General features: G+C 52.9%; 1 protein-coding gene across 8 annotated transcripts; it reads left to right on the top strand.

Annotated features, from left to right (window-relative positions):
• The first annotated feature begins 554 nt into the window (after positions 1-554).
• On the top strand, positions 555-27,146 carry SEPTIN8 (septin 8). Of its 8 annotated transcripts, none has more exons than XM_067731742.1 (11): positions 555-795; positions 1,345-1,467; positions 12,168-12,288; positions 13,336-13,531; positions 13,874-14,060; positions 15,074-15,235; positions 15,805-15,901; positions 16,099-16,267; positions 16,472-16,604; positions 16,706-16,896; positions 25,818-27,146. In XM_067731742.1, the coding sequence occupies exons 1-11, from the start codon at positions 766-768 to the stop codon at positions 25,981-25,983; spliced, it is 1,575 nt and encodes a 524-aa protein (XP_067587843.1). In that variant the 5' UTR covers positions 555-765; the 3' UTR covers positions 25,984-27,146. The 8 variants fall into 8 exon arrangements, with proteins under 8 accessions (XP_067587843.1, XP_067587839.1, XP_067587837.1 ...); XM_067731736.1 differs by having other exon boundaries at positions 641-795; positions 13,880-14,060; XM_067731735.1 differs by having other exon boundaries at positions 642-795; positions 25,821-27,146.
• Positions 27,147-27,828: the final 682 nt, after the last annotated feature.

The following is a 27,828-nucleotide window of genomic DNA, read 5'->3' as shown; positions in this document are numbered from 1 at the left end:
GAGCCTGAACTTCGCATCCTGAGCATTTGTTGCGCAAGAAGCCAAAGGCTGGTCCCTGGCCCGGGAAGGTCGCCCGGCCGGACGCGCGGGTCCCGCCCTGGGTGCCGCCCTGGCTCGGACCAGAGCATCAGGTGGGGCCCGGGGTACGGTCACCCGAGGCTGAGGCAGCCTCTCCTGGACCCGACCGGCCGCGTGCAGTCCGTCGACATTCTGGCGGGTGATCCCAGTGCATTTACAAGCTCCGACCGGGTGGAGGCGGCTTGGTGGGGGAGACCCCAAGGGCGCACGCAGCACTCCAATCTCCTCCGCACGGAGCGGACTTCCTAGCGCGCGGGAGCGGGACACTCCCTCCTGGGCTTGGCCCCAGCGTCCCAGGGACACGCGGCAAGCCGGCAGGCACCGGCCCCGGCCCCTCGGGCACTGCCCTCCCGGTCCCCCAACTCGGGGACTACAAGTCCCAGCAGTCCCCGCAGCCGGCACCTCCCGCCTCGCAGCGGAGACCCCCAGTCATCCTAGCGGAGGGGCTCCGGCTGCGCTCGTGGCCGGGCCGGGCGGAGAGGCCGGTCCCGCGGGCGGGGGCGGGGGCGGCTCCGCGGCTTCTCCCGCCGCCGCCGCCGCCGCCGCCGCCAAGGGGAGTTTCCAGGAAGTGGCCATATTGGATCCATTCAGCCGCAGCCGCCCGGGCGGAGCGCGTCCCGCAGCCGGCTTGTCCCCATCGCGGCCCGGGTGCTCGCCCCGGCTCGCCCGCCCGGTGCGGAGCTCGCCATGGCGGCCACTGACCTGGAACGCTTCTCGGTGAGGGCCCTGTTGGGCCGCGGCGCGCGCGGGAGGCGCTGGACGCGGGGAGGGGGCCGCCCTGCAGCTGGCTGGGGTCGCGAGCCGGACTGTCAGCGCCGCGCGGCCGGGCCTCGACGCCGGGCGCGACGGGGGACACCGGAGCGGGCTCTTCGCAGCGCTAGTCCCGGGTCCCAGGGCGTCGGGCGGGGGCGCCTTGCCGGGAGGCTGGCGGGGTCGCCCCCCTTGGGCGAAGAAGAGCAGACCTCTTTCGCGGAGAGGAGCAGATAAATACCCGCCTGGTCCTGGCCAGGTCTGAGGACAGACTGGGGCCCCGGGGGCCAGAGGGGAGGATCCAGGATACTCCGGACCCACTTCTCCCTAGTGTTTCTGCACGGCTGGGGAGATTCCTAGCCGCGCAGGTGCTGTTAGATGGGTACAGCCGGTGAGGATGAAGCCCTAGGGATCCTAGGGAGTCCCTCAAATGAACCCAGGGCAGTTGCAGACCTGGGTCCTGAAGACCACGGCCTTCTTCTCCTTCCCGCTCCACCCCCCACCCCCCCACCCAAGCTCCCGGATCCTGGGTGCGATTCCAGGCAGCTCTGGCCTCAGTGGTCGGGTCTGAAGCAGCCATTCCCCAGGAACTGGAGGGATTCCAGATTCAGCCCAGTGGATGTTTGGGCCCCAGTCCAGGTATGCCTTGTGGAGGGCTAACGTCTCTGGTGATCCCTGTACAGGTCTCTCTGGGCCTGAGCCAGCCAATAGCCAACTTCCCAAAGGCTTTCATAATTCACGCGGGGGAGAGGGGCCTTTTGGGTATTGTGTCTGCATGTCCCCTGATGTCTAAGGCTGGATTTGGGTGTGTCTGGGAGGTTGGGCTGTGACAGTGAAGGAAGCTGTGTCCTCTTGCCAGCATGTGAGGCCCTGGTTGGTGGTAAGGGGGAGGGAGGGCCCAGGGATGTTGGGGGTAGTGGGGAAATGCTAAATATGTGACTGATAAGGAATTGGTTCTGGGGCTAAATAAGGGATTCTGGACTTATGTAATTAATGCTATAAATATTGTCATCTGAACTTATATATGTAAATTTTCTCTTTAATCTAAAAATGTTGGTCTACTTTGGAAATATGCGTAATTGAAGCAGGAACTCTTGGTTTCATAATTTTTAGACTTGGGTGTTTTATTCTCATTGGAGAGGGGCCTGCGAGTCAGTTCAGTAAGTTTAAATACAGGAGGAGCAGATTCAGAGGTTGGGCAAATCAGAGATTCACCCTACCCCTGCGCTGTAAATGGGAATTTATGTACCCCAGGAGGGCTGTGCATGCATCCCAACAGACCTGCTGGTTAGCTGGAGGCCAAGAGAGCTGTGTGTGTTTGTACATCTCTGCCCGCGTGCCTGTGTGCATTTTCTGTGCCCAGCTGACCAGAAAGTTATGTCTGGGTCTTGTCTGTCTGTGGCCAGAGGTTACTCTAACAGTTGGTCTTGCAGGTGGGAGCAGTATGTAGAGTAACTAGAAACAGACTGCCTGATGTGAATCCTAGATTACTGCTTGTTGGCCTTGTGACCCTGGGCAAGTTGTTTAACCCCTCAGTGTTCTCATCTGTAAAATGGAATAAAAATACTACCTCCCTCATAGGGTTATTGGAAGGATTTAATGAGAGTATCCAGGCGAGGTGCTTAGAGCAGTGTCTGGCACATGGTAAAGACACAATAAATAATACATGTTACTTAGTGCCCATGTGGATGTGAAGACTGGCCCTGTGTGTAAGAAGGCAGCAGAGAATGAGCTTGCTCCATTACACGGTACCCTCCCTAGGGGCTCCCATCGTCCGGAGATTATCCTCAGAGGCTGAGCTGAGAGGCCTAGCTGCAGTGGCAGGCATTGGGCTGGAAAGGCTCTTCCCCTCAGATTCCTGTGTTTGCTCTTAAACCATATCTGCAAGGATTTCAGGTATTATTGACATGGTGGGCCGAGGCACAGAGAGAGGATTGACTCAAATGAGGATGTACAGCCTGAGCTCAGGGGCCTTGGTTACTGTGCCAGGTTAAGCTGGATGGATGGACACCTTCCACACCCTTCACACTCTGAGTTGTCAGCCTCCTGGGAGGACATGGACACGGTTGAATTTGGGTGGAGACCTTGGGTTGGGTTTGGCCTGAATTTAGGAGTTGGACTCCATTCTCCTCTCCTGCCTTGTCATCCTGGGGAAATCATTTCTTCCTTTATCTTGCTATAAAGTGGCAATAACCATACTGATATTCTTCAAAGAGTTTGTGGAAGATAACTGCAATCTATGGCATGTTTGGAGATATGTTAGGTGTCTCACTTGCTGCAAGGTTGAACTGGGTGTTAAGTGGCCATGAGGCTATAATCTGGTTGAGCTGTGGCAGGTTGACGCTGCCCCTCAGGCTAGCTCGGTGGTCAGACCAGCCCAGGAGGGCCTGGGAACTGTCCCAGCCTGGAGCTTAGATGAGCATGTGGAATGGTACTTTGAGGTCAGTGTGTGCTGTGTTCCTATTCTCCATGTAGCATGATATAAAGACTGCAGGCTCAGCAACCTTTACATTTTGGCTGGGCCTTGCTCAATCCTAGATCAGCCATGGGGTTACGGTCGAAATCTCCTAGGATGTGCATGTCTGGGACAGCCCTCTGGGGAGTCTGTTGCCTCTTGCCCTCCTTGGGCAGCCAGACTCCTGTCCATTCTTGCTCTGCCCCTCCTCCTTAATTGGTCCCAGACTCTGGGCCTTACTCTTTGTCTGCCCCAGGGGCCATCTCCTGTGTTTTTCCTGTCAGAATCTCATGGGGCAGAGTTCGAACTCTATAGCGAGGGAGGACTGAGGGCCCAGGGAAAGTGGAGATCTGAGGGGGAGAGGGAAGAAGCGTGCAGCATGGCAGCCTCGCGCCTGGCACTCCTCCCAGCCCATCGCTCCCCCCCACCCCCATCTCCGCTTTATCCCCAGCACCATCTGTCACTTCCGTTGTCACCCCTGTAATCTTGACACTTCCCCAAGAAGCAGGCTATCCAGGGAGTGCCTACTCCATCCCTGAGGCAAGAGCTGGTGGGAAGGAATGTGGGAGGCAGCCCAGTGGGCCTGTCACAGAGTGGTGTCTCCCTGTCCTGTAAAAATGACCAGTAACCTCCTTGTTGAGCTGTTCTGAAGGAGAAGTAGGAGCTGAGCAAGGTACATCTGTGCAGCTCTCAGTGCCTGGTGGTATGGAGGGGTCTTAAGCGAGCGCCAACCTGCAAAGCTGCAGCTCCACCCCCTCCCCTTGGGAGGTGGGTCTGCCCTGCCCTGTCTCCCTCATGGGCATCATACCATGCTCTGGGTGCTCACTTTAGAAAGGTCTGCCTGGGATCTGGACTGGAATGGGTCAGAGCAGGGAGACTGATGGGGAGGCATTGGTGATCCAAGGGAGCACATGAAAAGGGACTGAGCAGAGTAGGAACAGAGAAGGTGGCATGAAGGAGACTGACCGCAATGCCAACGATGCAGGAGAACTGGTGGAGGCTTGGAGCACAGGGCCAGATATTTGTCAAAAGCTTTGGATGGCAGGGAGGGCACTGGATGCTTTGTGTCCATCATCTTGTTGATGCCAGCAGCCCACGGTTGGGTGAGATGCAGACTCTGGTCATTGGCAAGTTTGGGCCTCAGACCCAACCTCAGCCCCCAGTACCCCTTGAGATGACAGAGAGGGTGGAGCCCTCTGAGTTTTGAGCCCTAAGATGGGCTAGGTGGAGGTACATATTTGGGGCAGTAACTAGCACGAACGTTCCTGTGGCTCCGGTCCAGCTACCAGAAGGAAGCCACTGCAGGATGACAGAGCAAAGGGCCTGAGAACTGTCTGGTCTCTATGTGTCCCCTGCAGCCTCTCCAGTCTTCCTGCCTCTGTGCTGCTAGGTTGGGTCTCAGAATCCCCAGTCATGGCCCCCAAGGCACAAGCTTTGCCAGACAACTAGATATGGTGCTATGCAGGCAGGAGGGAGACACATCTGCCAGGGGAAAGGATGCCTCCCAAGGTCAACATGCCCTCGTGATAGAGGTGTTCTTTGCTAGAGCCATCTGCATCCTCAGGGCTCACGTGAGGAACCATGGTTGGGAAGAGGTGGTGGAGGACAGGGCGAGGGGCATCTAGGCTGTAACACCAGTTGCCCTGGGTGGTATTGGGGCAAATTAGATATTCTCCTCCTCAGAACACATGGCTTCTAGATGGTTCTTGAGCCTTATCTTGGAAGCCACATCAGAGGGACAGACCAGGGGAGGAAGGAATAAGAGCCTATTTAAGATCATAGGTGCTGGCCACTCTCTGAGTGGCCTTCTGGGCTTGGACCACCTGAGGGCCGGGGTTCAGGAGGGACTGTGGGCCATGGACCTAAGTCCACTCCCCAGACCTGGCTGTGGGGCCTGGGTACGAGTCTGACACTCTGCCTGGTGCTGGGGTGAATGGTGCAAGCAACAGAGAAGTACAGCAGTGCTTCCCCGAGCCTCTGCTGGCCCATGTTGGTGCCCATGTATTTCTTTGCCCCTTCCCAGCACTGGCATCCATTCTGGGGTAGGAGGGGGGCATAGTCACCTTTGCTGCCTACATTCCTCTTTCCAAAGGTGGGGTCTCATTCACTGTGGAAAATAGATTGCCTCCATCCTGCGGTGTCCATGTGGCTTTCCCTGCTGTGGGGAAGTAGGGGGCTGCTTCTGGAGCCCCTGAGCCAAGTGGGAAAGTATGAACACCTGGGGTTCCAGTACCTTCTGTGGCCCAGAGTGCCTTCCCTATCTGCTCTGTGGTGGGATGGACCGTTCCCTCCCACGGGAGGGATGACATGACATCCCTGTGTCCTAGGCCTGGGGCGAGGTGGGTGGGCCCAGAGACCAGTAACTGTGCTCTTGGCTTCTTGGAAACCTGATTTTGACATGAGAAGTGTGAAATAAACCATCCCAAATTACTGAGTGGCAGTCCTGCTGTCTGTGTGCAGAAAGAGGGAGGAAAGTGCCTCTTAGTGAGACAGGGAAGCAGAGAAACTGGAGTATTGAGGTCAGGGCATGGGGTGGCCTCGGTCTCCTGGGGGTACTTTTTTTTTTTTTTTTTTAAGGTACGCGGGCCTCTCACTGCCGTGGCCTCTCCCGCTGCGGAGCATAGGCTCCGGACGCACAGGCTCAGCGGCCATGGCTCACGGGCCCAGCCGCTCCGCGGCATGTGGGATCTTCCCGGACTGGGGCACGAACCCGTGTCCCCTGCATCGGCAGGCGGACTCTCAACCACTGCGCCACCAGGGTAGCCCTCCTGGGGGTACTTTTGCTCCCAAAGTCCCTTCGCTTCCCAGGATGGGGGAGAGGATGACTGGCCTTGAGAGAGTGACTGGTGATCTCCTCCTGGGGCCCAACTGCCATCTTTGCCATTATTACCTCATCTGCCACCGTGCTGCCACCATGAAGGCTGATCCTGGCTTGTGTCTTCTCCCCAGGTTTGTTGCCACCTTAGGAGAGAGAGACACTTTGGTTCTCAGGTGTCCTCTTGATTGGGGACAGGTATATTCTGCCTCTGTTCTTCCCTCCTGGCCCAGGATAGCAGCATTCCCACCCCCACCCTCCTATGTACATCCCTGTAGTTATTTCCCGTAACCTTTGACCTGGGCTTAGAGGCTGGCTGTGGAATCCTGGGACCAGAGCCTAAGCCTTTCCTGGGAAAATTCCTAGGATTCCTCTCGGACTCAAGGACAGTTGTGCTATGACCATGGGTTCTGGCCAGGGGCCTCTGCTCTGGCTATTTAAGACCCAGGCTGCTGAGAGTAGCTAGAGCCAGGGGTAGGGTGCTTTGTGCCAGGAACACAGGCGGAGAAGGCTCCCAGTGGCGCAATGACTCCTGGGTCCACTGCACAAGGACTTTATAGGGCCCCCCCAGAGCTGGAGCTCTCCTGGGGAAAAGGCTTCCTGTCTGCCTGCTGGGTGCTCAGGACAGTGGGTACTAGGCATGGGAGCCTGGGGGGAGAAAAGCATCTGAAGTCCAAGGCACTTGGAGAGGACTCTGTGGAAGACCTGGGGTAGGGGCTGCTCTTTGCCTAGGATTCAGGAGCCAAGTACACTAATGATGGGGTGCCATCTCTACTCCCACCCCAACAGCCAACCTCGTTTGGGAGGTTTGATCTCAGGGGCTTCTTTCACCCATAGCTTCCTTGGCTCTACTGGTTTAGACATTCAGCAGATTTCCACTTTCTTTTGGATAAAATCCTGTTTTTGTGGGCAAGTGCGAGACATGGTTTCCCCCCAGGTCCCACCTCTCTTCTTGGTAAAAGGGGCAGCTCCTTTTGTCTGGTGTTTGGGGCAGCTCCAGAAGGCTCAGACAGCATTTCCTGGTCAGGAAAAGGATGTCCTATTTATCCACTGGGCTGCATAACAAAATGCCATTCTCTACTTTGTTCTGGACGACTGGGCATGGAGGAACGCAGTCAGCCTGAGCAGTTATTATTTTGGTTGTTGTCTTTGATGTGCCAAAGAAATGATGACATAGAAGCCCAGAGCCTGGCTTAGGAGCCAAAAGCTTGTTAGTGATTAGAGAGGGGCCCTGCGGAGTTTCCCATTGTGTGTGTAGAGTTCAGAGCTGCCAACTCTCTATCCTGGAGATTTGAGGACACTTTGAGCCCCCTGAGCTGGCACCCCTGGGAGCTGGGTATGTGGAAAGGGCCAGAAGCAGCTGGGTCTACCTCTCACCAGGGTCCGAGTTAAGTTGTCCAGCCTGAAGTCTCCTCCCGCAGAGCAGTCTCCTGTGGGGCTCCATGCCCAAGAGTGCAGACTGGGTGTTTTGTCCTTCCAGGTCACCATTCTGCCAGACCCGGGGTTGCAGACTGTCAGACCATGGGTCATGTCCAACCCCCAGACACGTTGAGTTGGACCCTCATGGTATTCTCCATTGGTAGTTGTTGCCAACCTTTGAAAACTAGTGGGTTTTGCAAAAAAATCTGGATTTCTGGATTCTTTTTAAAAAATTGGAAGATTTAGTAATGCTAGGTCTGCATTCCCACAGTTGGCTGGAGTCACAAAACCATAGCCATTCATGGACCGAGCACAGCCTCTTCAGTTCCCCACTCTTCCTGCCTCTCCCTGAGGGACCCCACACTCAGCCAAGTCACCGGGTCTTTCATCCAATAGGCGGCAGAGTGATGTGGCTGGAAGTGTGGGTTTTACAGTCACACCATCTCCATTTAGATCCTGGCTTCACCCTCCTGAGCAGTGTCCTCTTGGGAAAGTTACTTAGTCTCTTGGTGCCTCAATTGTCTATTTCTGTACAGTGGGGATAATATACAGCCTACCTCATAGGGCTGATGTGTGGACTAAATGAGGTGAAATTAGAGTCACACCTGGTAAGCCCTTGATAACCGTTAGGTGTGGTGGTTGTTATTTTTACTATCCTGCTCCCCCTTCATCCATTTATGTTGCCTGCCTGGCTGTCACAGCCGTTTGAGTTTAGACTGAATTAGACTGAGCCCCTGAGGTTAAGGATCTGGTGTCTTCATCTTTTCATTAGTGGCTGTCCCAGTGCCTGGCACACAGTAGATGTGTCCAGCAAGCCTGTGTTGAGGGGCTGAATGAATGAGTTGGGAGCATAGTAAGAGTAGGGGGTGCAGTGCAGCTGAGTGGTTTGGGGCACGGGCTTGGCTGCTCTCAAATCCCTACTCTACTCTGATTAGTTCTTTAGCTTCTGTGCACCTCAGTTTCCTTACCTGTAAAATGGGCATAATAATGGTCTCTGCCACACAGCGTGGGAAAGGGCTGCGTAGGAGACTGTGTAAATCACTTGGTTTAGTCTGCACAGGTGGACCTTGGTGAGGTGTTGGTGTCATCATTTGACATCCATTCCTTCCTGTGGTTGTAACACCACTTTTTCCTTCCCTGTCCTTACTCTCCTTGCTTTCTCCCTGTTCCTCTGCATTCAGAGTTTCACTTTGGGGGCTGTAGCAGTCAAGATGCTTTCAGCTGCAGGTACTAGATAGCCCCATTCAGCTAGCTTAAACAGTAAAGGGGAGATGTGGCCGGGGTAAAGGGAGAAGCTCAGAGGCAGGGCAGACGCTGGCTCTCTCTCCTCGGTGATTTTCTTGGCTCAGCCATCCTCTTTGAGTGGGCTTCCGTCTTAGGCTGGCTCCCCTAATGGCTACAAGATGGTCATAAAGGCTTAGTCTGGGTCGCTTGCCTGTGCCTGACCAATCGTGCGATCATGCTGATTGGCTCAGGACTATTAGGACCCAGCCCTGGAACTGGAGCTGACGTCTTACCTGACAAATGGCAAGTAACCAGTGAGAGACCTGAAGTTCCTTCCTGAGTTGTGGTAGCTGAGATATGCCAGTGGTGCTTTGTAGGCTGCTGGCTCCTCCTAGGCTGAGACCCAACACAGGTCAATGGACACACCTGGGCGGGCACCTTGGAGGGAGTGTCGCACCTTGGATCACATGTTGTTGTTGCCAAATATAGGATCGGGGAGGTTGGCGTTAGTAAGAGTCACACCTCAATAGAGCTGGGAGGTCAGATCAGTCTCCTGAGACCAGGGAATAACACTGTGTCCCCGCGAGGACCAGCGGCCATTCTTCTGTGTGTGGATGTGTGTGCGTGCACGCGTGCTCTGGAGATTGACACTCCCGTGGCCCCCGAGGCTCCTGAGCAGGATCGATTGCCCCAGGTCTGTGGCCCTTGGAGTGACAGAGTGTAGCCTGGGCAACAACTTGGGCACGAAGACCTCCCTGTATGTACACACTTCTCCAGAGAGAGCCCAGCTGTGTGAGTGAAGGCAGGCAGGGCTCACTGGGCATGGGTGGGTGGGCTTGTGTGAGACCCCTGAGTGCTGCTCTTAGCCTTTGGAGCCTGGGACTGTAAGAGAGTTGGGGAAAATCAGGAATAGGATGGCCTCTGATTCTGTGTAAGGACTCTGAAGCCAAGTGTGTGTGTGCGCGTGCGTGGCTTCCAGACAGCTGACTGGGTGGGTTTTGGCGGCAGACTACAGGATGTTGGATTGCATCCTGATTGTGTCACCCTTGGAAAAAGAGGATGAATAAACACATAGCCTTCTCTGCAAGCACAGCACGCCTTAAATTTTGGAGATTTTCAGTCTCGCCTGAAAAGAAAGCCCTAGACTAACTGTTCTGTCCTCCATTTGATCCTCAAGCTGCCACGAGCAGGTGGAACAGAGACCGAATAATGAAGCTCTGTGTAAGGTGGGCAGATACCCCTGATGCTGTGGCAGTAAAGACAGTGTTCAGTAATTTATAAGTGGTAGTGTTGTCTAGCACATTGGACATAGTGGTGGGAGGGTGGGAAGTGGGAAAGCTGACCTCCCCCAGCCTGCAGCCCACTTCAAGGGGCTCATGGAACAGTTGGAGAATCATGATGCATATAAAAAGGACAACTGATAGTGCAAGGAAATGGGGTCACAGCCAAGTGAGGGGTCTGGAATGTGCGTACTTGGGGGCCAAGTCAAAGCAGGTGCCAGGGAAAGGTAGAGTGAGCTCTGGAGCCTGGGGAAGGTGTCAAGTTTGAAAAGTATATCCAGAGATAACCAGCTGGGCAGGAACCAAGCCTGTGAAAAAGGTCTCAGATGGTAAAGGGCCCGGAATGCCACGCTAGGGGGTTTGAACCAGACCCAGCACTTCCTATGCTCCATTTACTGGTTTTGATGTGGCTACCAGTGAGAGGAAGCTGCCTTTGGGCCTCTTTGTTGTTATGTTTGCAGCCCTGGGGGGACCTGGGCTTGATTGGGAAGGTTGTGACTCATTCCCCTGGGGATGGGGGCAGGGAGAAAGGGTCAGCTATAAGAGCAGAGGCTCTGTTGAAAGAGGGTCATTGGTGGGAACCGCTTAGGGGTAACTCTGACTTGTTCAAGGGGATAGTACAGCTGCCTGGAGGGGCCACGTGGGGTCTAGGCTGCCCACACACACACTTGGGAGTCTTTGATGCAGCGATGCCATGACTGAGCTGGGGGAGGGGCCTGGGGGAAGGAGCAGGTAGGCATAATTAATGAAGAAGAGAGGGTTGGGTTTAAGTGCCAAGGGGCTCTGGTTGGGAGGAAAGAATGGTCAGAGGGTTCAGGCTGAGGCAACAGGCTGCGGCTGCAGAGAGGTCGGGGGAGCGCAGGTGCTCAGGAGATCCCTGTGCTGGAGGGCAGAGATCCAGGGCCCTACTCTCTGGTCCTCAGCCCTCTCTGCTCACTGTGCCTGTACCCACACAAGGGCTGCCACTGTCCTAATCAGTGCTTCTGGGACTGTCTTCAGTTGGGCCTGTTTCCCCCCCTCAGGAGCTGTGAGCTGGATGGCAGGATGAGACTCAGACCCCCTGTTCTGTCCTGTCCTGTCCTTGCTCTGTCGAGCTGGCAGTCAGGGCAGAGGGGCTTGGGAACAGAGGAGGCATGCTTCTGCCCTACGTGGAGCTGTCTGGGGCCTGCCCTCGAGAGGACCCAAACCTGGGGAGGATGAGCCTGGGAAGCTTCCGTCCCCATTCCCAGGGAAGCATTCCACCCCCATTCCCAGGGAAGCAAAGAATCCACACAAATTGGAGCCTGACCTTGACGCTCTGCTTTGGGTCCTGGTGGGTTCTTTTTATAGTGCTCTGGCCAGCTCGCTGGCCCCTGCTCGCTCAGGACCTGCTGCCCGCCTCTCTGGGCAGGCCTCCACATTCTCGTCCAGAATCCTCTGTCTAAGCAACTAGGACTGGGGTGGGGCCGGGAGGATGACAGGAGCCAGAGCCTGGGAGTCCCTACAGAGTACCACTGAGGCCTCAGAGTCACAATGCCCCAGAGACTGGTCCTGAGACCCAGTGAGCGCCGGCCCCTTCAGCAGGGCCCACGTGTGCATTCCATGCTTGGGTGTGTGAGGAGCAAGGGGTGCCCGTGGAGGACTATGAGCCCAGCCTGATGGGAGAGGCCCCCCGATAGTGCGAGTGTGAGGGGGTCAGGCCAGACCTGCCTCTGCTTGGGTCCTGCTTCAGTAGGAAGGGGCCATAGGAACATACACACCCTCTAATCTTGGCCTTTTGAAATCTTCGTTTAAGATCCAGGGACCATCTGGGGCCTCCTCCTGGGCAGGAGGGCAGGTGAGCCCTCAGGTAGCAGCCATAGGTCTTGGGGCCACCTGCCAGGAGACACCTCAGGCGTAGACATTCCTCACCAGCCCAGGAGGAGCAAAGCCACAGGTGAAAGGGCCTTTTCCCAGATAGTCATGGGTCCTGAGGCCCTGGGGCTCCCTCTGTGGGAACTTGGCCTGGAACTGGAGCTCCGATGCACTCACGATGTGTCCTGAGACGTGCTGAGAATTGAGACGAGGTTGGCGGCGCAGCGGGGGTGGTGTGACTCAGGTTCAGCCTCCCCGCTGCTTGGCCCCTCTTCCCTAGTGGGCTCACCGCCTCTCTCCTCTCTCTTGGCAGAACGCAGAGCCAGAGCCCCGGAGCCTCTCCCTGGGTGGCCATGTGGGTTTCGACAGCCTCCCCGACCAGCTGGTCAGCAAGTCGGTCACTCAGGGCTTCAGCTTCAACATCCTCTGTGTGGGTGAGTGTCATGCCTGGCCAGGGGGCAGCCTCAGACAGAGGACGGACGCGGGTCTTCTGGGAGATGGGGTGCTGCTGCCCTGACCACCTGTTGAGCTGCAGGGGGACCTCCCAGGCAGAGTGACACTTTGGGGGGTCAGGACGAGGCTTTGGTGGGTGTCTCTGCCAGGGTCAAAGATAGAGGTGGAGCCAGGACCTGATTCAGTGTTGCCATGAAGAGTAAACTTGGAAAGAGTAAAAAGCTTGGAAGTGCTTTGAGTGTTTATCACAGTGGTTGGGATCCATTTGTTTGTTTGTTTGTTTAAAAAACAGCTATTGTTGTTCCTACTGTGTGTCAAGGACACTATGGTAAACCAGACTGTCCCTGCATTACAGTGTTATGTAGTAAGAGCTCCAGTACACATCTAAACAAATACAGCCCCCAACAGGGAGGCTCTGGAAGGTTCCATGTGCCTCAGGGCCTGGGGCTCCCAGAGGGGACAAAAAGCTCTGCCAGACCCTCTACAGGTGCCCAAGCCCTGGCATCTGCCAGGCTGTGGGTGCCCCTTAGAAAGCAGCCTTTCCTGAACCTCCCCCCTCCCATTAAAGCTTCATGAAGTTGGGGCCACCCACAGCAGGTGAGCTGAGCCACTGGTGGCTTCAGACCCTGACCCTGCTGGCCCCATGACCTTCCTGGGCCCAGGAGGGATGGTGTGTAGAGCAGGTGACCGGGTCCCATTGAGGCCAGCAGGGGCCAGTGCCTAGTGGTATCTCACAACTGCCTGGCTTTGTCTCTTCCCCACGCTCTGAGGAAACACCTACACACCCCATGTAGCCATGTCTTATATCCAAGTCAGCCTTTTGGGTCTTCCTTCCACATATTATTTCTGAGGCCACTGAGAAGGGGTGGTTCATGGGGTTGGGGACAGTGGGGGATGGAGTGGGAGACCTGCCCCTCTCTCTTGTACAGAGGCCGAGGGTGCCTGAGCCCCACCTGGCTTACCCAACAGCCAGGGACAGCCCCAGTTCCAGCCTTTGACATCCCCTCTGCCCACTCCTTGCCCCCCAGGGGAGACTGGCATTGGCAAGTCCACACTGATGAACACGCTCTTCAACACGACCTTTGAGACCGAGGAAGCCAGTCACCATGAGGAGTGTGTGCGCCTGCGGCCCCAGACCTACGACCTCCAAGAGAGCAACGTGCAGCTCAAGCTGACCATCGTGGATGCCGTGGGCTTTGGGGATCAGATCAATAAGGATGAGAGGCAAGTGACAGGAAGGGCGGCCCGCCTGGTCTCTTCCCCGTCGCTCCACGTTGGCCGTGGTTCTAACACTCTGCCCGAGTGCTCTGCACTCCTCGCTGCCCCAGACAAGTAACCAAGCCCGCACTCCATGGGGGCCAGGGGAGGGCCGTTAGGAGAATATCTAAGGTCCTGAGGACCCCTTGGGGGACCAGGAGAAGGGGTCAGCCACCTGTACCCAGACAGGGATCCCCAGGTAGAAGCTGTTCGTTCCCACAGAGAGAAGGCTGGTGGGCAGCCTGGCTGGGCTCCAGGCCTTGCACCACGGCTCTGCTGCCTGCCTTCCAGTGACGGAGCCGTCTGTAGTTACAGGCCCATAGTTGACTACATCGATGCGCAGTTTGAAAACTACCTGCAGGAGGAGCTGAAGATCCGCCGTTCGCTCTTCGACTACCATGACACGAGGATCCACGTCTGCCTCTACTTCATCACGCCCACGGGGCACTCCCTCAAGTCCCTGGATCTGGTGACCATGAAGAAACTAGACAGCAAGGTCTGGCCCCCCTCCAGCTGATTCTGTGGGCTCCCCATCTTCCACAGAGGAGGGGTGTGGTTGGGGGCTGGTGGACAGCCCCCTGGGCTTGGTCCTCTCTGTATCTTCTCTTGCATCTGTCCCTATGGCTCCAGCCAGCCCCCATTGCTCTGGGCTCTTTCTCTAGATCTCTGTCCCCTGCGTCTGGCCCTGAGCCCATTCCTTCCAGCTGAGTTGATTCTTATTCTCAGCCTGCTAGCTCCTGGCATCCTCCCCATCCCCCTAGAGTTACCTCCCCACCTCGCCCCCATCCCTCTGCCCCTCTGACCCCACCTCCCCAGAGCATCCCAATTCTCTGCTCATTTTCTCTCTCTCAATTCCTAGTTCCTCTGCTGCCTTCACTTCCCCTGTCCTTCCTGCCGTGGCTTTCCCTTGGGGTCCTCCTGAGCACAGTAGAGACAGGAGAGTTAAGCCCTAGAATTAGAGTAAGAATGAGGAGTGGGTATTAAAAGGGCAGCTTCATGGGAATGACAGGAATGGCATGGGGTCCTGGAGGGTGTGCAGCCCCAGAGTCACCTGTCAGCTCTCACGTGACTGCTCCCCTCTCTCAGGAGTTAATTTTCACTGTGAACAATGGGATAACCTTGGCCTGGGAGATTTTGAGGTCTTCCTGTGGCTTCTGCTAATGGGTCATCTAACCTGCTTTGGGGGTGCTCAGCCCCCTACTGCTGGTCCTGTCAGGCCCCACACCGGTTAAGACCTTCAGAGCACTCTGGGTCAAAGCTGGGCATGCCCAAGGGAGTAATTTGGGGCTGGATGGAGGTTTGGGGCAGCCAGGGCTGTAAGAAACACTGCAGCCAATTGTTACAACCCGTCAGAACGGCCCCAGCTGGCTGGGTTCAGGCCAGGACACCCCTTAGGAGCAGCTCCATCTCTCTGGCTTCCTGCCCGCCTGCCCAGGGGTGTGGCCTGAGCAGGGCTCTCCACAGTCAAGGAGCAACTCACCTGCTGACCCCTCTCCTCAATCCTGGCAGGTGAACATTATTCCCATCATCGCCAAAGCGGACACCATTTCCAAGAGTGAGCTCCACAAGTTCAAGATCAAGATCATGGGTGAGCTGGTCAGCAATGGGGTCCAGATCTACCAGTTTCCCACGGATGATGAAGCTGTTGCAGAGATTAATGCGGTCATGAATGTGAGTGTTGGGCAAGGGCCTTGGGGCTCTGGGGCCAGAGGGCTTGGAGCCAGCCCCAGGCTACTCTCTTTTCCCTGGGTTTCAACCTTAGCTCTCCAGGAAAGATGGGTGGGCATCTGGGAGCTGGCCAGTCCTGCATCTTCTGGACAGGAGATGGGAAGAATTGGGTATTGGGCTGGTACCGGGGCTTCCCCAGGTTTAAGTTTCCCAAGGTACGAACTCAGGGCTAGGACCTGAAACCTGCAGGAGCAAGCAGGCAGGATGCCAGGGCTTGGGAACTTGGAAGAGAGCCAGGCCCACAGGTCGTTTGAGAGAGCTTCTAGTGGCCCCTGGGGAGCCCAAGGGCTGAAAGAACACCCTAGAACAAGAGGAAAGGGTTTGCGGGTTCAGCCCACTCCCTTGTGTGGAGGTTCCAGGATACTTCTCCAAAGGAAAGCCGTCAAGTGAGCATCTGGCCAGGCCTTGTTCAGGTCTGGGCAACCCCTCCCTGGGGCCCAGGGGCAGTGAGGGTGGGTCTGTTCATTAGCCTGTGTCACCTCAGTGCTCATGCACACTTGGGCCCTTTCCAGGCACACCTGCCCTTTGCCGTGGTGGGCAGCACCGAGGAGGTGAAGGTGGGGAACAAGCTGGTGCGAGCGCGGCAGTACCCTTGGGGCGTGGTGCAGGGTGAGTGTGGTGGTGAGAGCACAGCCCCGGCTGGGGACCCGGACTCAGTCCCCTGTCCTGTGTCCTCACCGTGACCATCTGCTGCCTGTCCTCTCTCTGGAGTCTACCTCTAACACCCTAACCGCTGTCCTGTGCCCCGTCCTTCCTGTGCTGGTGGCTGGGAGCCTGCCTGATGCCCACGTGCCCTCTCCTTTCAGTGGAGAACGAAAATCACTGCGACTTCGTGAAGCTCCGGGAAATGCTGATCCGGGTGAACATGGAGGACCTCCGCGAGCAGACCCACAGTCGGCACTACGAGCTCTACCGGCGCTGCAAGTTGGAGGAGATGGGCTTCCAGGACAGCGATGGTGACAGCCAGCCTTTCAGGTGACAGCCTATCTCCCCAGCCACAGCCAGACTTGCCACGTCGGCATCTGTTCTGGGGGCTTGTGAGCTGGGGAGAGAGGCTGCTGGGACCCCAGCATCCTCTGCCCCCGATCCCCCATGCCCACGTGATTTCGCTTCTCTGGCTCTGCCCACTCCGTTCCGCCATAATCCCTGCGTTGGCCTCTTTTCTCTGGGTCTCCACAGCCTACAGGAGACATATGAGGCCAAGAGGAAAGAATTCCTGAGCGAGCTGCAGAGGAAGGAGGAGGAGATGAGGCAGATGTTCGTCAACAAAGTGAAGGAGACGGAGCTGGAGTTGAAGGAGAAGGAGAGAGAGGTGTGTGCGGGGCTTGAGGGTTGTGGTGAGGCCAGGCCAGGGAGGGCCTGGGCTCCTTCTGGGCCCACATGAAGCCTGGCCTCCCCGCCTTCTGCTCCCAGCTCCACGAGAAGTTTGAACACCTCAAGCGGGTCCACCAGGAAGAGAAGCGCAAGGTGGAGGAGAAGCGCCGGGAACTGGAGGAGGAGACCAACGCCTTCAACCGCAGGAAGGCGGCGGTGGAGGCCCTGCAGTCTCAGGCCCTGCACGCCACCTCGCAGCAGCCTCTGAGGAAGGACAAGGACAAGAAGAAGTAGGTGGCGGGCTCCCTGCCCTGCGCTGGCTCGCTCCCTCTCACTCTTGCTCACTCTCGCTGGCTCACCATTTTGCTCTCTCCTTTCACTTGCTCTCCCACCTCATTCTTGCTCACCTTTCTTCTTTCACTAGTGATCTTCATATCTCAAGATATCAAGCATTCATGCCCACTCTTGTATTCGTGCATGAGTGGCCCCTCTCTCCCTCTTCTACCCCACACCCCATTTCTCTCTCTCTCTCTGTGTCTTTCTCTCTCTCTCCTGCAGCCCCCTCAAGAGCTGGGTGGAGAAGGCTGGACCACACAGGCAGGGAGCGGCCCCCGAGAGGGTGTAGGGTCTCAGGGAAAGTCTTTCAGGCCAGGAGACGGTCAGGGCCTGGGAATGTTAGCATTTCTGGGCAGATTCCAAAAGCTCCTGTGGTTTCTGCTTGGACAGCCATGGTGCCTCCCCCTCAGTCCTGAAGCTGTGGACGTGGGCCCCATATTGGCAGGCAGGTGGTGACTGAGGACAGTGGAGACTTGAGCCCAGCCAGCACTGACCCCCTGGACACTATGATCTTGACCTGCTAAAGGAAGGACAGCAGCTCCCTGTAGGGGCCCTGTGAGTCCTACTGGAGAGGAGGCTGCCCCTCAAGTAGACGCTGGAGTTGTTCCTCCAAGAGTACTCAGAGGAGAGAGAATTATAGGGGATGGGGCGGAGGCTTTTCCAGGAGTGCAGTCAATTTTGGCCAGGTGGGGGCCACTCTAAGTCCCTTCTCCTTGGTGTTTTTCATAGCCTGTTTCCACACTCACATCTGGAGTCCAGATGCCCTGGCTCCCGGGGAGTCTCCCTCTCCCGCCCCACTTCATTCAGTGTCCCACACAGCATCACACTGTGGGGATCTCATCTGTCCCTGCTTCTCCCTGCCCCTGGTCTGTGTCAGGTACCTTCCTTCTCTTGCCAGGTGTACCCATCTTGGTCCTCATTCTTGTTCTCCTTGGAATTCCATTTCGTCCTGGAGTGTTTGGGAATGTGTGTGTCCAGGCATTTCCTTCCATGGTGGCAGTGGAGCCTTGTGGTTAGGGGCATGCAGCGCATGGCTAGCTGTGGCCCTGGGATGCTGCTTGTGGCCTTAGCCTTCCACCTGCCCCCCAATATTGTGCTCCCTAACACACACACACGCATGACACATGTACACTGTCTTACTCTCTCCTGCCCCATCACATACATAGACTCAGACACATATCTACTAACACACACAGTCCCCAAGGCACACACGCACAGAGGCACAGACACATCTAAGGAAAATAAACTTAAGGAGCTTCTGGGGGAGACCAGGGGGACAAAGCCAGGCGTTTAGGAACTGGATGCTAGTTCTCATTCCTGAGGCCTGTCTTCTGCTTTGGAATAGACCCTGTAGTTTCCCGCATCCTGCTGACTGGTGGTTCCACCCCAGCTGCTGGCACGGCTGCGACAGATAAGCCCCTGCTCGTCCCCAGGGAGGACCCCAGCCCCACACTCCCCTCAGCCATGTAAACTTCCCTTCTGCTTTGCATTTGCTTCCAGCCCTGGTCCCATGTCCAGGTCTTGGTGAGCTCGGTGAGTGTGAGGGCTCTGTGAATTGGAACCTGTGTGGATTTCAAGCTAATGGCTCAGAAATCTTGTTTTTCCTGGGAGTGGGTATGCCATTCTATGAACCACATGCTGGCTCCTGAATTGACTTTTCCGTGCTCCCTGCCAGCTTATCCCAGGCCATCTCGTTTAAAAAAAGGCAGGCAGAGTCCCCTAGGAAATAAGCTATGGAGAAACCCCTCAAAAACAGAAGATCAAGGACCCGTGGCCAGGTCAGGGGATGAGGGCCAATGGGGTGGGGTGCAGGCTGGCTGCAAGGGCACCAGCACAGCTCAGGGTGGGGCTCATCACTGGTGTCAGGTCTCCCTGCTTTTTTCATGTGACCTGGGCCTGGAAAACAGGCCTTTTCTGTTTGCTGGACATTCCAGAAAGCTTCAGTCAGTTTGGCCTCTGGGAGAGAGCGCTCTCCTCCAATGCTGGCCTTGTGGAGGCCAGGAGTGGGGTAGGTGGGGTGGCTGGGAGCACCCCTTCCCCCCACCCTGGTCAGGGGAATGGGATGAGTCAGGAGTGCATTTGGGGGGACATTTTTTTGTGACCATTTAGTTGAATGGCTTTGACTGACTGTACTTATTCTTCAAATTTTAATTGATCTTTGCAAAATTACTTCCCTATCCGACCCTCAGCCTGGGATGCCATAAACTGAAGCGAATTCTCTGCTTTGCTTGTTACAAATGCCAAACTGACTGTCCTTTCCCAGTGTTCATCTTGCTGTCTTTTGCTTCTGTTTGATTTGGTCGTCTGTGTACCTTTTAATGTGTCTGTTTTTGTTCTGTTTGTTTTATTTTTATTTTTCAGTTAACGCACGCACAGACTTACATGTCAAGAGTGGACTTTAGACTTTCATGTGTTAAGTTGCTTGAGTTACACCTTGTGACCCTTCTCCCATAACATGGTGTGAGGACGGACTGGGAGCTGGTACAGACTCCAGTGTTTACAGCCTTGCTTTTTCCCCCCCACCCCCCCACCCCGCCATCCTCCAGGCTGCCTGGGCCTGGCGGGCCACCCTCTCTATGTAAACTCGTTAAAGCCATGAATGCTGGAATCCAAAACTGATGAGGTTTATTTTTTTCAGAGCCAGTGGCTGGTCTTCCATTTACAGTGTCACTATTCCTTGACGGAGCAGTCTTGTGCCACTCTAGCGAAGGCCCCAGCCGGCGATGCTCGGCCTAATTGTTCAGCGTCAAGATGGCAACTCATGCAGTGCCCTAGGTGTGGCCACGTGGTGTGGTATACATGCTGCAAATTCGCCTGGTTCCCCTTCATTTTAATTTTTCTAACCTAGAGCTTAATTTCAATAATAACTTTTAAAGCACTTCTAAATTTTTATTTTGGCACGAGCATAAAGACAAATAATACCCTCTCCCATTATTTTCATAAGTAACAGATTCCCTGATTTTTAAAAACTAAAAATATCTCTAAACCTTTCTTATGTATAAAGTATCCCTATAAAATATAGGGAGAGGTGGGTAATAAACATCCTGTAATGACAGTGTTTGGAATTTCTTTATGGATGAAAGTGGATCATGAACAAGACCACATCCAGTGTTCTTACTGTGAATGTAAATGGAACAGCAGCCCACAGCCATTGTCTCTGTGCCCCAGAGGTGCTACCTGTAAACAGGGACCAACCCCATGTGTGCGTGTTAAGTGTTTGACTCTGTTTAACTAAGACCCCCCAAACCAATTCTGCATATTCCAAATGCAAGAGTGTTCAGCGGGAACAGGTTTTTCTCCAGATCATTGTTTCCTTTTTCTTGGCTGAGTCACAGGGGAAGAGGTGAAAGTGTCTGATGCACGTGAACAATTTAAGAAAAAAATACCAGCAGAGGAGCTTTTCCCCTTCACTGGCATTCTTAAAGAGAACATTCTAAGAAAGTACAAGCATTCTTCTATGTTCCTGTTGATTTGCAAGCCATTGAGAATATCAGGGTTGAAAATATAGGCTGATAATATGGTACACAAGAAATGAATAGATGAGAAGAAGGATTTCATTTAATGTTGATGAAGCACTGTGCTGGGCACTGGCTACCCAGAGTAAAGCACAGCTGTGTCCTCAAGGAGCTTACAGTCTAGTGCACTCCCTAGTTGGAAGACTTAGGAAGCTGCGCTAATATATTGTTGGATTGGCATTTTGTTTTTTACGTCCTTCATCTTCTCTCCCATCAGTTTCCCTCTTTCTGCCTTGGCCTGCTTTACTCATTTCCAGGACAAGGTCCTGGCTCCTTCCCGCCCTTCTGAGACTGTGTTACATTCAGAGAGGGGTGGAGGGTGAGCTGTGTGTATCCACTGAGGCGTGACCAGGAAAAGGTGGTCTTTTTCTCCTCGCCAGGAGCAGAGCAGGTTTTATTGATGCTCAAAGTGAAGATTCTCCAAAGTTATGCCATGACCAGGGGTGGATACAGGTTTTTGAGGGGCTTGAAGCTTGAACTACTTGAGAAACCTTTTTTTTTTTTTTTAAAAAAAGAAGGATATGAGTATAAAATTAGGTACAGGGCCTTGGAAAGGGCACTGAGAATTAAGCTTCATTAGCTTCAGAGTAAATCCACCTCTGGCTATAACTGATGCTTCAGTGTGGGTATCCAAAAAGGTAAATCAGCATATCTAAGGCAGATGTGGACTGTGAGTGGCTTAACTTTAGGGTAATTATATGTCTGAAAGTGTATTTAGTTGGGTGGAAGTATGACCTTTAAGATAGCCTCTGTCAGCTAATGTATAGCTAATGTATTTCTGAAGACGGGGCTCAGTGACCCAGCAGGTTCACTGGTTATATAAGAAATAAGGACTTCTGATTCATGGGCTAATCTGGGGACTCTTGGAGTGGGCAGATTCTGCCACCCATCCACTGCCGCCTGCGGGCTGCACCCAGGGCATACTTGGGAGATCAGAATTATGGCTGGTTATCTGCCTGCGGGCCCACGCCTTCCCAGAATCTCGGGGAGACCTGTCATTGTTACATTTTCTGGGGTCTGAGCTGCCTCCACAGGACCCATTGACTTCAGCGAGCCTTACTGCACTTTTCTCCCATGCTGTTTATGTTTGGAATTTTGTCATTTTTAGCTGAGACCAAATTAATTCTTGGTGCCCAAGGTGGGCTTAGAACTTGCCATTATTTAACAAGCTCCCCATCACGGAATGTGCCCCCTGTCTGCAGGATCTGATTACCCCTCCTTTTCTGTCTCAGTATCATGTTGGCATTTAGGACAGTCAGTGGGATCACGCTGGCATTTACTATCATGTCTTTCATGAACCAAGTTGGTTTTGGGTAGAATCACCGTATAATTTATTGCCCAAACTGAGACTTTTGAGAGTGAAAGGAAATGCTATTAATAATTACGCCAAGTCAACAGGCATAAGCCATGACTGTCTCAGGCAAACTGGGATGTATGGTCACCCAAGTTATGGGTAACCTGAGTCTAGGTGGTCTGCACTTGTGCAGACTAACTCCATGTATGTTTGTGTGTATGTCTTTGTGTGGGTTCCCTGTTAAGTGGGGCTCGTATTACTGGATAAGAGGCCCAAGGGAAGTGTGGCTTGCTAGTCTCTTACGTTAACATGCTTTTCTAAAACCGCTTCATTTGTTAATTCATTTACTCCTTCATTCATTGACAATTTTTGTTCCTTTCCATTCACTTTGTACTCATTTTTTTCCATTAAATTTTGCATTTATTTTGAGTTTTTGTGGTGTCTTCTTTGGGCAGTGGCTTTTCTGACTTAATGTTTCCTAGCCTATTAATCTGCTACACCTGTGGTAAAATACAGCTTGTCTTTTCCATGAACTTTGTGGGGTTGATCAGCTTCTATAGGAGTAGTGTTTTAATAGTGAATCCTGCCATGGGCATCTGTGAAAGGCTCTTGAATAGGTGTGGGATGGAGGAAAGATAGGAAAGAGAAGACGCAGCCTGTGGTTAATGAATCTTTATCAGGTGACTTTATCCAGCAGGACATGAGAGAAGGAAGACCCTGCGCTTGAAAAGTTTACCTCCTTGTTGAGGAGGCTTGACATATGACGACTAACATTTGAGTTCTTATTGTGTGCTAGTCATTGGTCTAAAGTGCATTACATGTATTAATTCCTCTAATCTTCACAATAATCCTATGGTTAGGTACCATTTTGCCCATTTTATAGGCAAGGCACAGAGAGGTTAAGTAATTACCCAAGGTCACACAGCTCGTAACTGGAGGAATTGAGGTTTCAATATTGGTATCCTGGACCCTTAATTCCTGTGCAGCTTGACAGTGTAGGTTGGTGGACCTGAGATGGTTTTGCAGAGATGGGATGCCCTGGTAAGTAGGCAAATATTTGGTTGAGGGCAGACTGGTGGTTGAAGGAAGTGATGGCAATCTCCTGGGCCCATTGTTGACGTGCTTTCTCTGTTGGACACTAGGTTGATCTCTGGGAAGACCAAAATGAGGAGATGGGGGACTAAGGTGGGGAAGCTGACAGCCCAGCAGGGAGACTGGCATGCAGGCATCCCTAGTGAAGGTATAGCACTACTCTCCCCACAGGGAGGCAGGTAGCAGGGAGGCAAAGTCTTCATCAAGCTTTGAAGGACAGAGACTCTCTAGGAAGCCAGGGGGAATAGGGCCACACTGATGGAAGGACCTTGGCTCACCCAACTGGGGGAGGTAATATTTGGACAAATTTAGGACAGGTCTATGATGCTCATCCACGTGCTCCTCTCTTAGCCCATCTGCCTCTGAGCTCTCTCCCATCTCTGTTTTCTGCAGCCACAGTCCTTTACCAATTCCTGCCCTCTGCAGATGGGGACAAGTGGAAGATGGATGTGTCTTTATTTCTCCCACCACAGTGATCCCCAGTCTCTAATCTGAGGTGGGATATGAGTTCCTAACTGCAGGAAAAAAATGTTAAAGGAGAGTAGGATGGGACCTAGGATTCCAAGACAAGCTTGAACAGCATAAAACTTTTAAAACAAAAAATCTCACAAGTGGTATTTTGGCAATGCAGAAGTTTGCTTCCCCAAAGAAGGGGAATATTATTTACAGAAAGATGAAGCAGCAAGGCTGTCCCTTACCCCCATACTGTGGCTCACAGGTCCACCTTCTCCTTTTTCCAAGAGACTGAGAGTTGGTTTAGCTCTGGGGATGCAGCTTACTTGGTTAAGGGGGTCCAGATACCTCTCAGCAGTTTCCTGAAGTCAGAGACAGCGTGAGCTGGTGTGGGCTCTCAGGATGAGCCCCTGCCCCACCAGCGACAGTGCCCACTCCCAATGGAAGGAAGGAGGCAGAGGGAGCTGTGGCCATGAGCAGCAGGCTGCCCCTCAGCATGTCCCTCTGTGTTGGACTAGAGGACAGTTACTGACAGGGCTTGAGAGATGTATTTCAAGTGTATTTGACTCTATCAGCTCTAAATGCAAGGTATCTAATACATGTAAAATAAGACTCAGACAGGGTTGAAAGGAATTAAGGTGTATTTTAACAAAAGTTCCAACACGCAAATTTGTTTCAACAAAAGGTAGAGATTTGTGCTGACTACAGTACAGACACTATTATACTATATGTAGTCCTCGGCTGTTTTGCAGCTGGTAGCAGATCACACTCCGCGTGGCTTAGCACGTTTACAAAAAACTGTTCACAGTGGAAGGACTTCACAAATTACCTCTAAATGTGTGGTTCAGTCATTCATATCCCCAACACTCCTTACACAGCCCCAGTGGGCATCGCTGCCAGCTGGACTCCACTGCCTAGAGAATGGCTCTATAGTGTCACCTCCCTCAGCCACGCTAGTGGTCTCTCCCTCCTCCTGGCAGTGGTGGAGGCAGCCTCAGCCTCAGCCCCTGCTCACCTCAACCAGAAGCTCTGGGAGCTGTCTCTCCCCATCACAAGGGCCACCTTGAAGTGTTCTGCTTTAACACAAGAATCCCTCTAGTTAAGCTAATAAACTACTTTGCTTAAGAGTAACAAAGGAGAAATTTGCCTAAAGCTTGATCAAGATGCTGTACATTAAATAAAGCATACTTTATAAATCGAGTCCTTGTGAAGAAAAGACTTAAATCCTGGCCAAGTCAAGGTAGATCTACCTGGAGAGACTATCCCATTTCTGCAGGGGTGGGCAGAGTACTTGGGACTTGAAAGCTGCACATGTTCTTGGTACAAGCCTGGGAAGCTGGAAGGACCTGGCCAGCTCTGGCAGGTGGAGCAGCAAGAACTTGTCTGTCAGCACCAGCCCAGCCCTTCGGCCCTGAGCAAGGCCTACCTCTGGCCTCATAGTCCAGCTGTCTTAGGGGCTGATACAGCCCTTGCTGGAGAAGGAAGAAAAAGCAAGCTGCAGTATGAGCATTTACTCCTTCTCTCTGGTCTCGGGCCCAGGGTTCAGAGGGAGGCAGGGGTTCAGTTTGTCAGATTACCCTTCCCTTTAGGGACCCTGACCTATCTTTTTTGCCCCCTTAATTTTTTCTGAAGACAGGAATGTTTTCTCAGTTGCTCTTTCAGGGCCTTCTTCCTTTCTTGTTATAGGATCCGTAAAGCCTACAATATAGAGGAGTCCAAGCAAGGCGGGATTGCCATTATGCTCTAAAGGGCACCGGGGTAGGGGCACAGAGGCTGGCAGGTGAACCAGAAAGTTGTCTGTGCGGGAGGATGACTAAAAACTTGTCAGCTGTTGCTTTACAAGTTCTTTGCAGTGGTTCCATTGCCTAATACCGACCTGTAATTAAGACAGAGTGGTCATCCTTGAGGCAGAATCATTTTACATTCTAAAGAATGAGCAATTCAGTGCTGAAATATTAGCATGGAGCAATTTCAGGAAGGTCCAACCACCCAACTTAAGAACATTAACCCCACCATCTCAGGAACACCCATCTTCAACCTCAGCAAAAACTGTCATTATTCTAACTGCATTCCATCTTACCCTGTCCATCCTGAGTGATTCTGACCTCCCAGTGCCTACTCAGGGTATCCTGGTGCCTGGTACCATATAGAGGGTGAGGGGTCAGAAATTTACACTCCTCAATACTAAGCTCAGGTTTGCTTCCTCCTGAGCTAGACATGTCCCCACATCCTCTTGACTACAAGGGCTGCTACTGAGATAAAGCTTCACTCACTGTCAGAGAAACCCACTCTGGTGAAGGGAATGTGTATCTAATACTCAAGTCCAGAGGATATGCCACGTGTGAAAAGCCTAGCCCTTAGGAAGACTCTTCAGAGTCATCATGGCCAGAGCATCTTCTGGAGCCCACAAGGGCCAAGAAGGGCCACAGGTACCCTTTTGGGGGCAGAGTGCATCAGCTGAAGGGGCAAAACTGAGAGCCTGGTCTGGGGCAAAGTTGATGTCTACCTGTGCTTTCTTTAGCAGATCAGATATAGGAGTACAGCAGTCGGGCATGAGCCTCTCCAACTCTAAGGTGATGATGACCAAGGCCAGTGTGGAGCCCTTGAACTGCAGCAGCTGGTGGCCCGCCATACAGTGCTGCAGCTGCCTGGTCAGGGATGCGACGTGGAGGGAAGGATTCCTCTGAGGCAGCAGCTCCTTCACGTGGGGCCAGCCCAGGACCACCAGGGCGTGGAACTGGAGACCGTGGTTTTTAATGTTAGAACAGAAAACCCCATACTTTTCATATATCAATGACCAAAAGTGCAAACAATTTAAATTTTCATCAGGGAATATCAAATGTTGCCCAACCCTTTTCATTCCCATTCATGGCCCCCCAACGGGCTTGGGGCTTAATACCCCCTCTGTGGCCAAGCTCAGCTTCAACCCTGGAGAGAAAAAGACAGTCTGCTTTGTGACATGCTCATTAAGAGCCTAAAGTACCCAGATGACAGTGTTTCAATTCTGAAAAACAGAAGCATACGATTCAAGATTAAGGTAGCAGAAAAGTTACTTGTATCTGCTTGACATGAGAGGAAACTCTGCAGCTTGGCAACAGTGGCCAGTTTTCATACTGATACAGCCCTTAGTGATTTAATCTTCATGCTTCATAACAGACCAAAACCCCATGACATTTCCACATTGCATAATTTTGCCTTACTAACAGAATCATATTCTAAAGGGTGACCATCATTCTCTAACTAAAACGAATACAAACGAATACGACATTTTTAAGTGCCAGATCAATATGGTCTAAAGCCTCAATAAGGACTGTGTGTAGGTGAACAAAGACAGCTAAGTGAATGTGTGTAAAGTGTAGCAAAAGCAGACAGATTTTTATGTACAGTATTCATAGAACGGAAAGTTAAATATTTTTGCAGTGTGTATTTAAAAGAGAAACTCACCACAATAGTGCCATCTAAATATCTTTGTAAAGTTAATTTAATGTCCTTTAGAAGTGGGAGTCTGGTGGAACTGTGTTGGATTTAAGACAACATTTCACTCTTCCGTATGTTGTGAGCCTTGTGGGTCACCTCACTGTGCTGCATATGCAAGGACGTGTGCTTTGCCATCCTATGTTGTGAACAGCTGTTCTAAAGGCACAGTGAGTCCAGGGTAGACTCGTACTCACTATGGTCAAGAAGTCCAGCGGTGTCCCACTGTAGAGATCCCAGTGAAGTTTGTCCAAAATAGCCAGCTCCATCCTCAGCAGCTCATTCGGGGAATAGCCAGAGCCATAGTGCTTTATGAAGTCTTTTATGCGTGGAATTAACTGTAAAAAGAAAATAAAGAGGCCAAAGCCCTACACCATGTCATGGTTGCTTTTGTTTTCTTATCCCTGGGGACTGGGCATCCATGACCCTAGTAGAGTTGTCTTCCACTGACCCACCACAGAAAATGCTTCTGAAAGGAAAACCAAACCAGATCTTGGCTATCTGTCAAGTCCCCAGGTATTGTGACAATATGTAGTGAATGTCACATGGTCACCTGCTGCCAACAGGTCTTGATCCCCAACTGCACTCCAGCTCATACCTGAAGGTGCTTTGGAGGCTGGGGCTGTGCTGTCTCCCCCATTCAGCTGTAACAACGCACTCAAAGCTTTCCAGCTGTGGGCTCTACCCATTCCCTGTTCCCAATCCCTACCATGACTCCTTGTCATAGAGAGGAGTATACCTTTGAGCTTCCTGGTCTGTGTCAGACAGACTCATTGATAAAACCTCCCATGGTTTTGGCAGCACCATAGCTGCAAACACATTCCTTTCCGCCCTTATTGAAGGCAGTTCAGTTCTGGAAAAACTATGACTTTTCCCCAGAGAAACTAATAAGGCTTGTCTATGAGTAAACATGCAAGTACCAAGTGCACTGAAGACTTGGTCCTACTTTTTTAGTTAAAGTATTACTATATAACTGTATAGTAGTATTACTACTATAACCTCTAGAAATATTTCTTTTAAAGGTTATTTACTTGATTTTTAGTTGGACAAAAGCATCT

Source organism: Pseudorca crassidens, chromosome 3, assembly GCF_039906515.1.
Source record: "Pseudorca crassidens isolate mPseCra1 chromosome 3, mPseCra1.hap1, whole genome shotgun sequence".
In the NCBI taxonomy this organism is placed as follows: Eukaryota; Metazoa; Chordata; class Mammalia; order Artiodactyla; family Delphinidae; genus Pseudorca; species Pseudorca crassidens.
The sequence above is the reverse complement of the archived record's forward strand: the minus strand, read 5'-3'. Positions and strand labels throughout refer to the sequence as shown.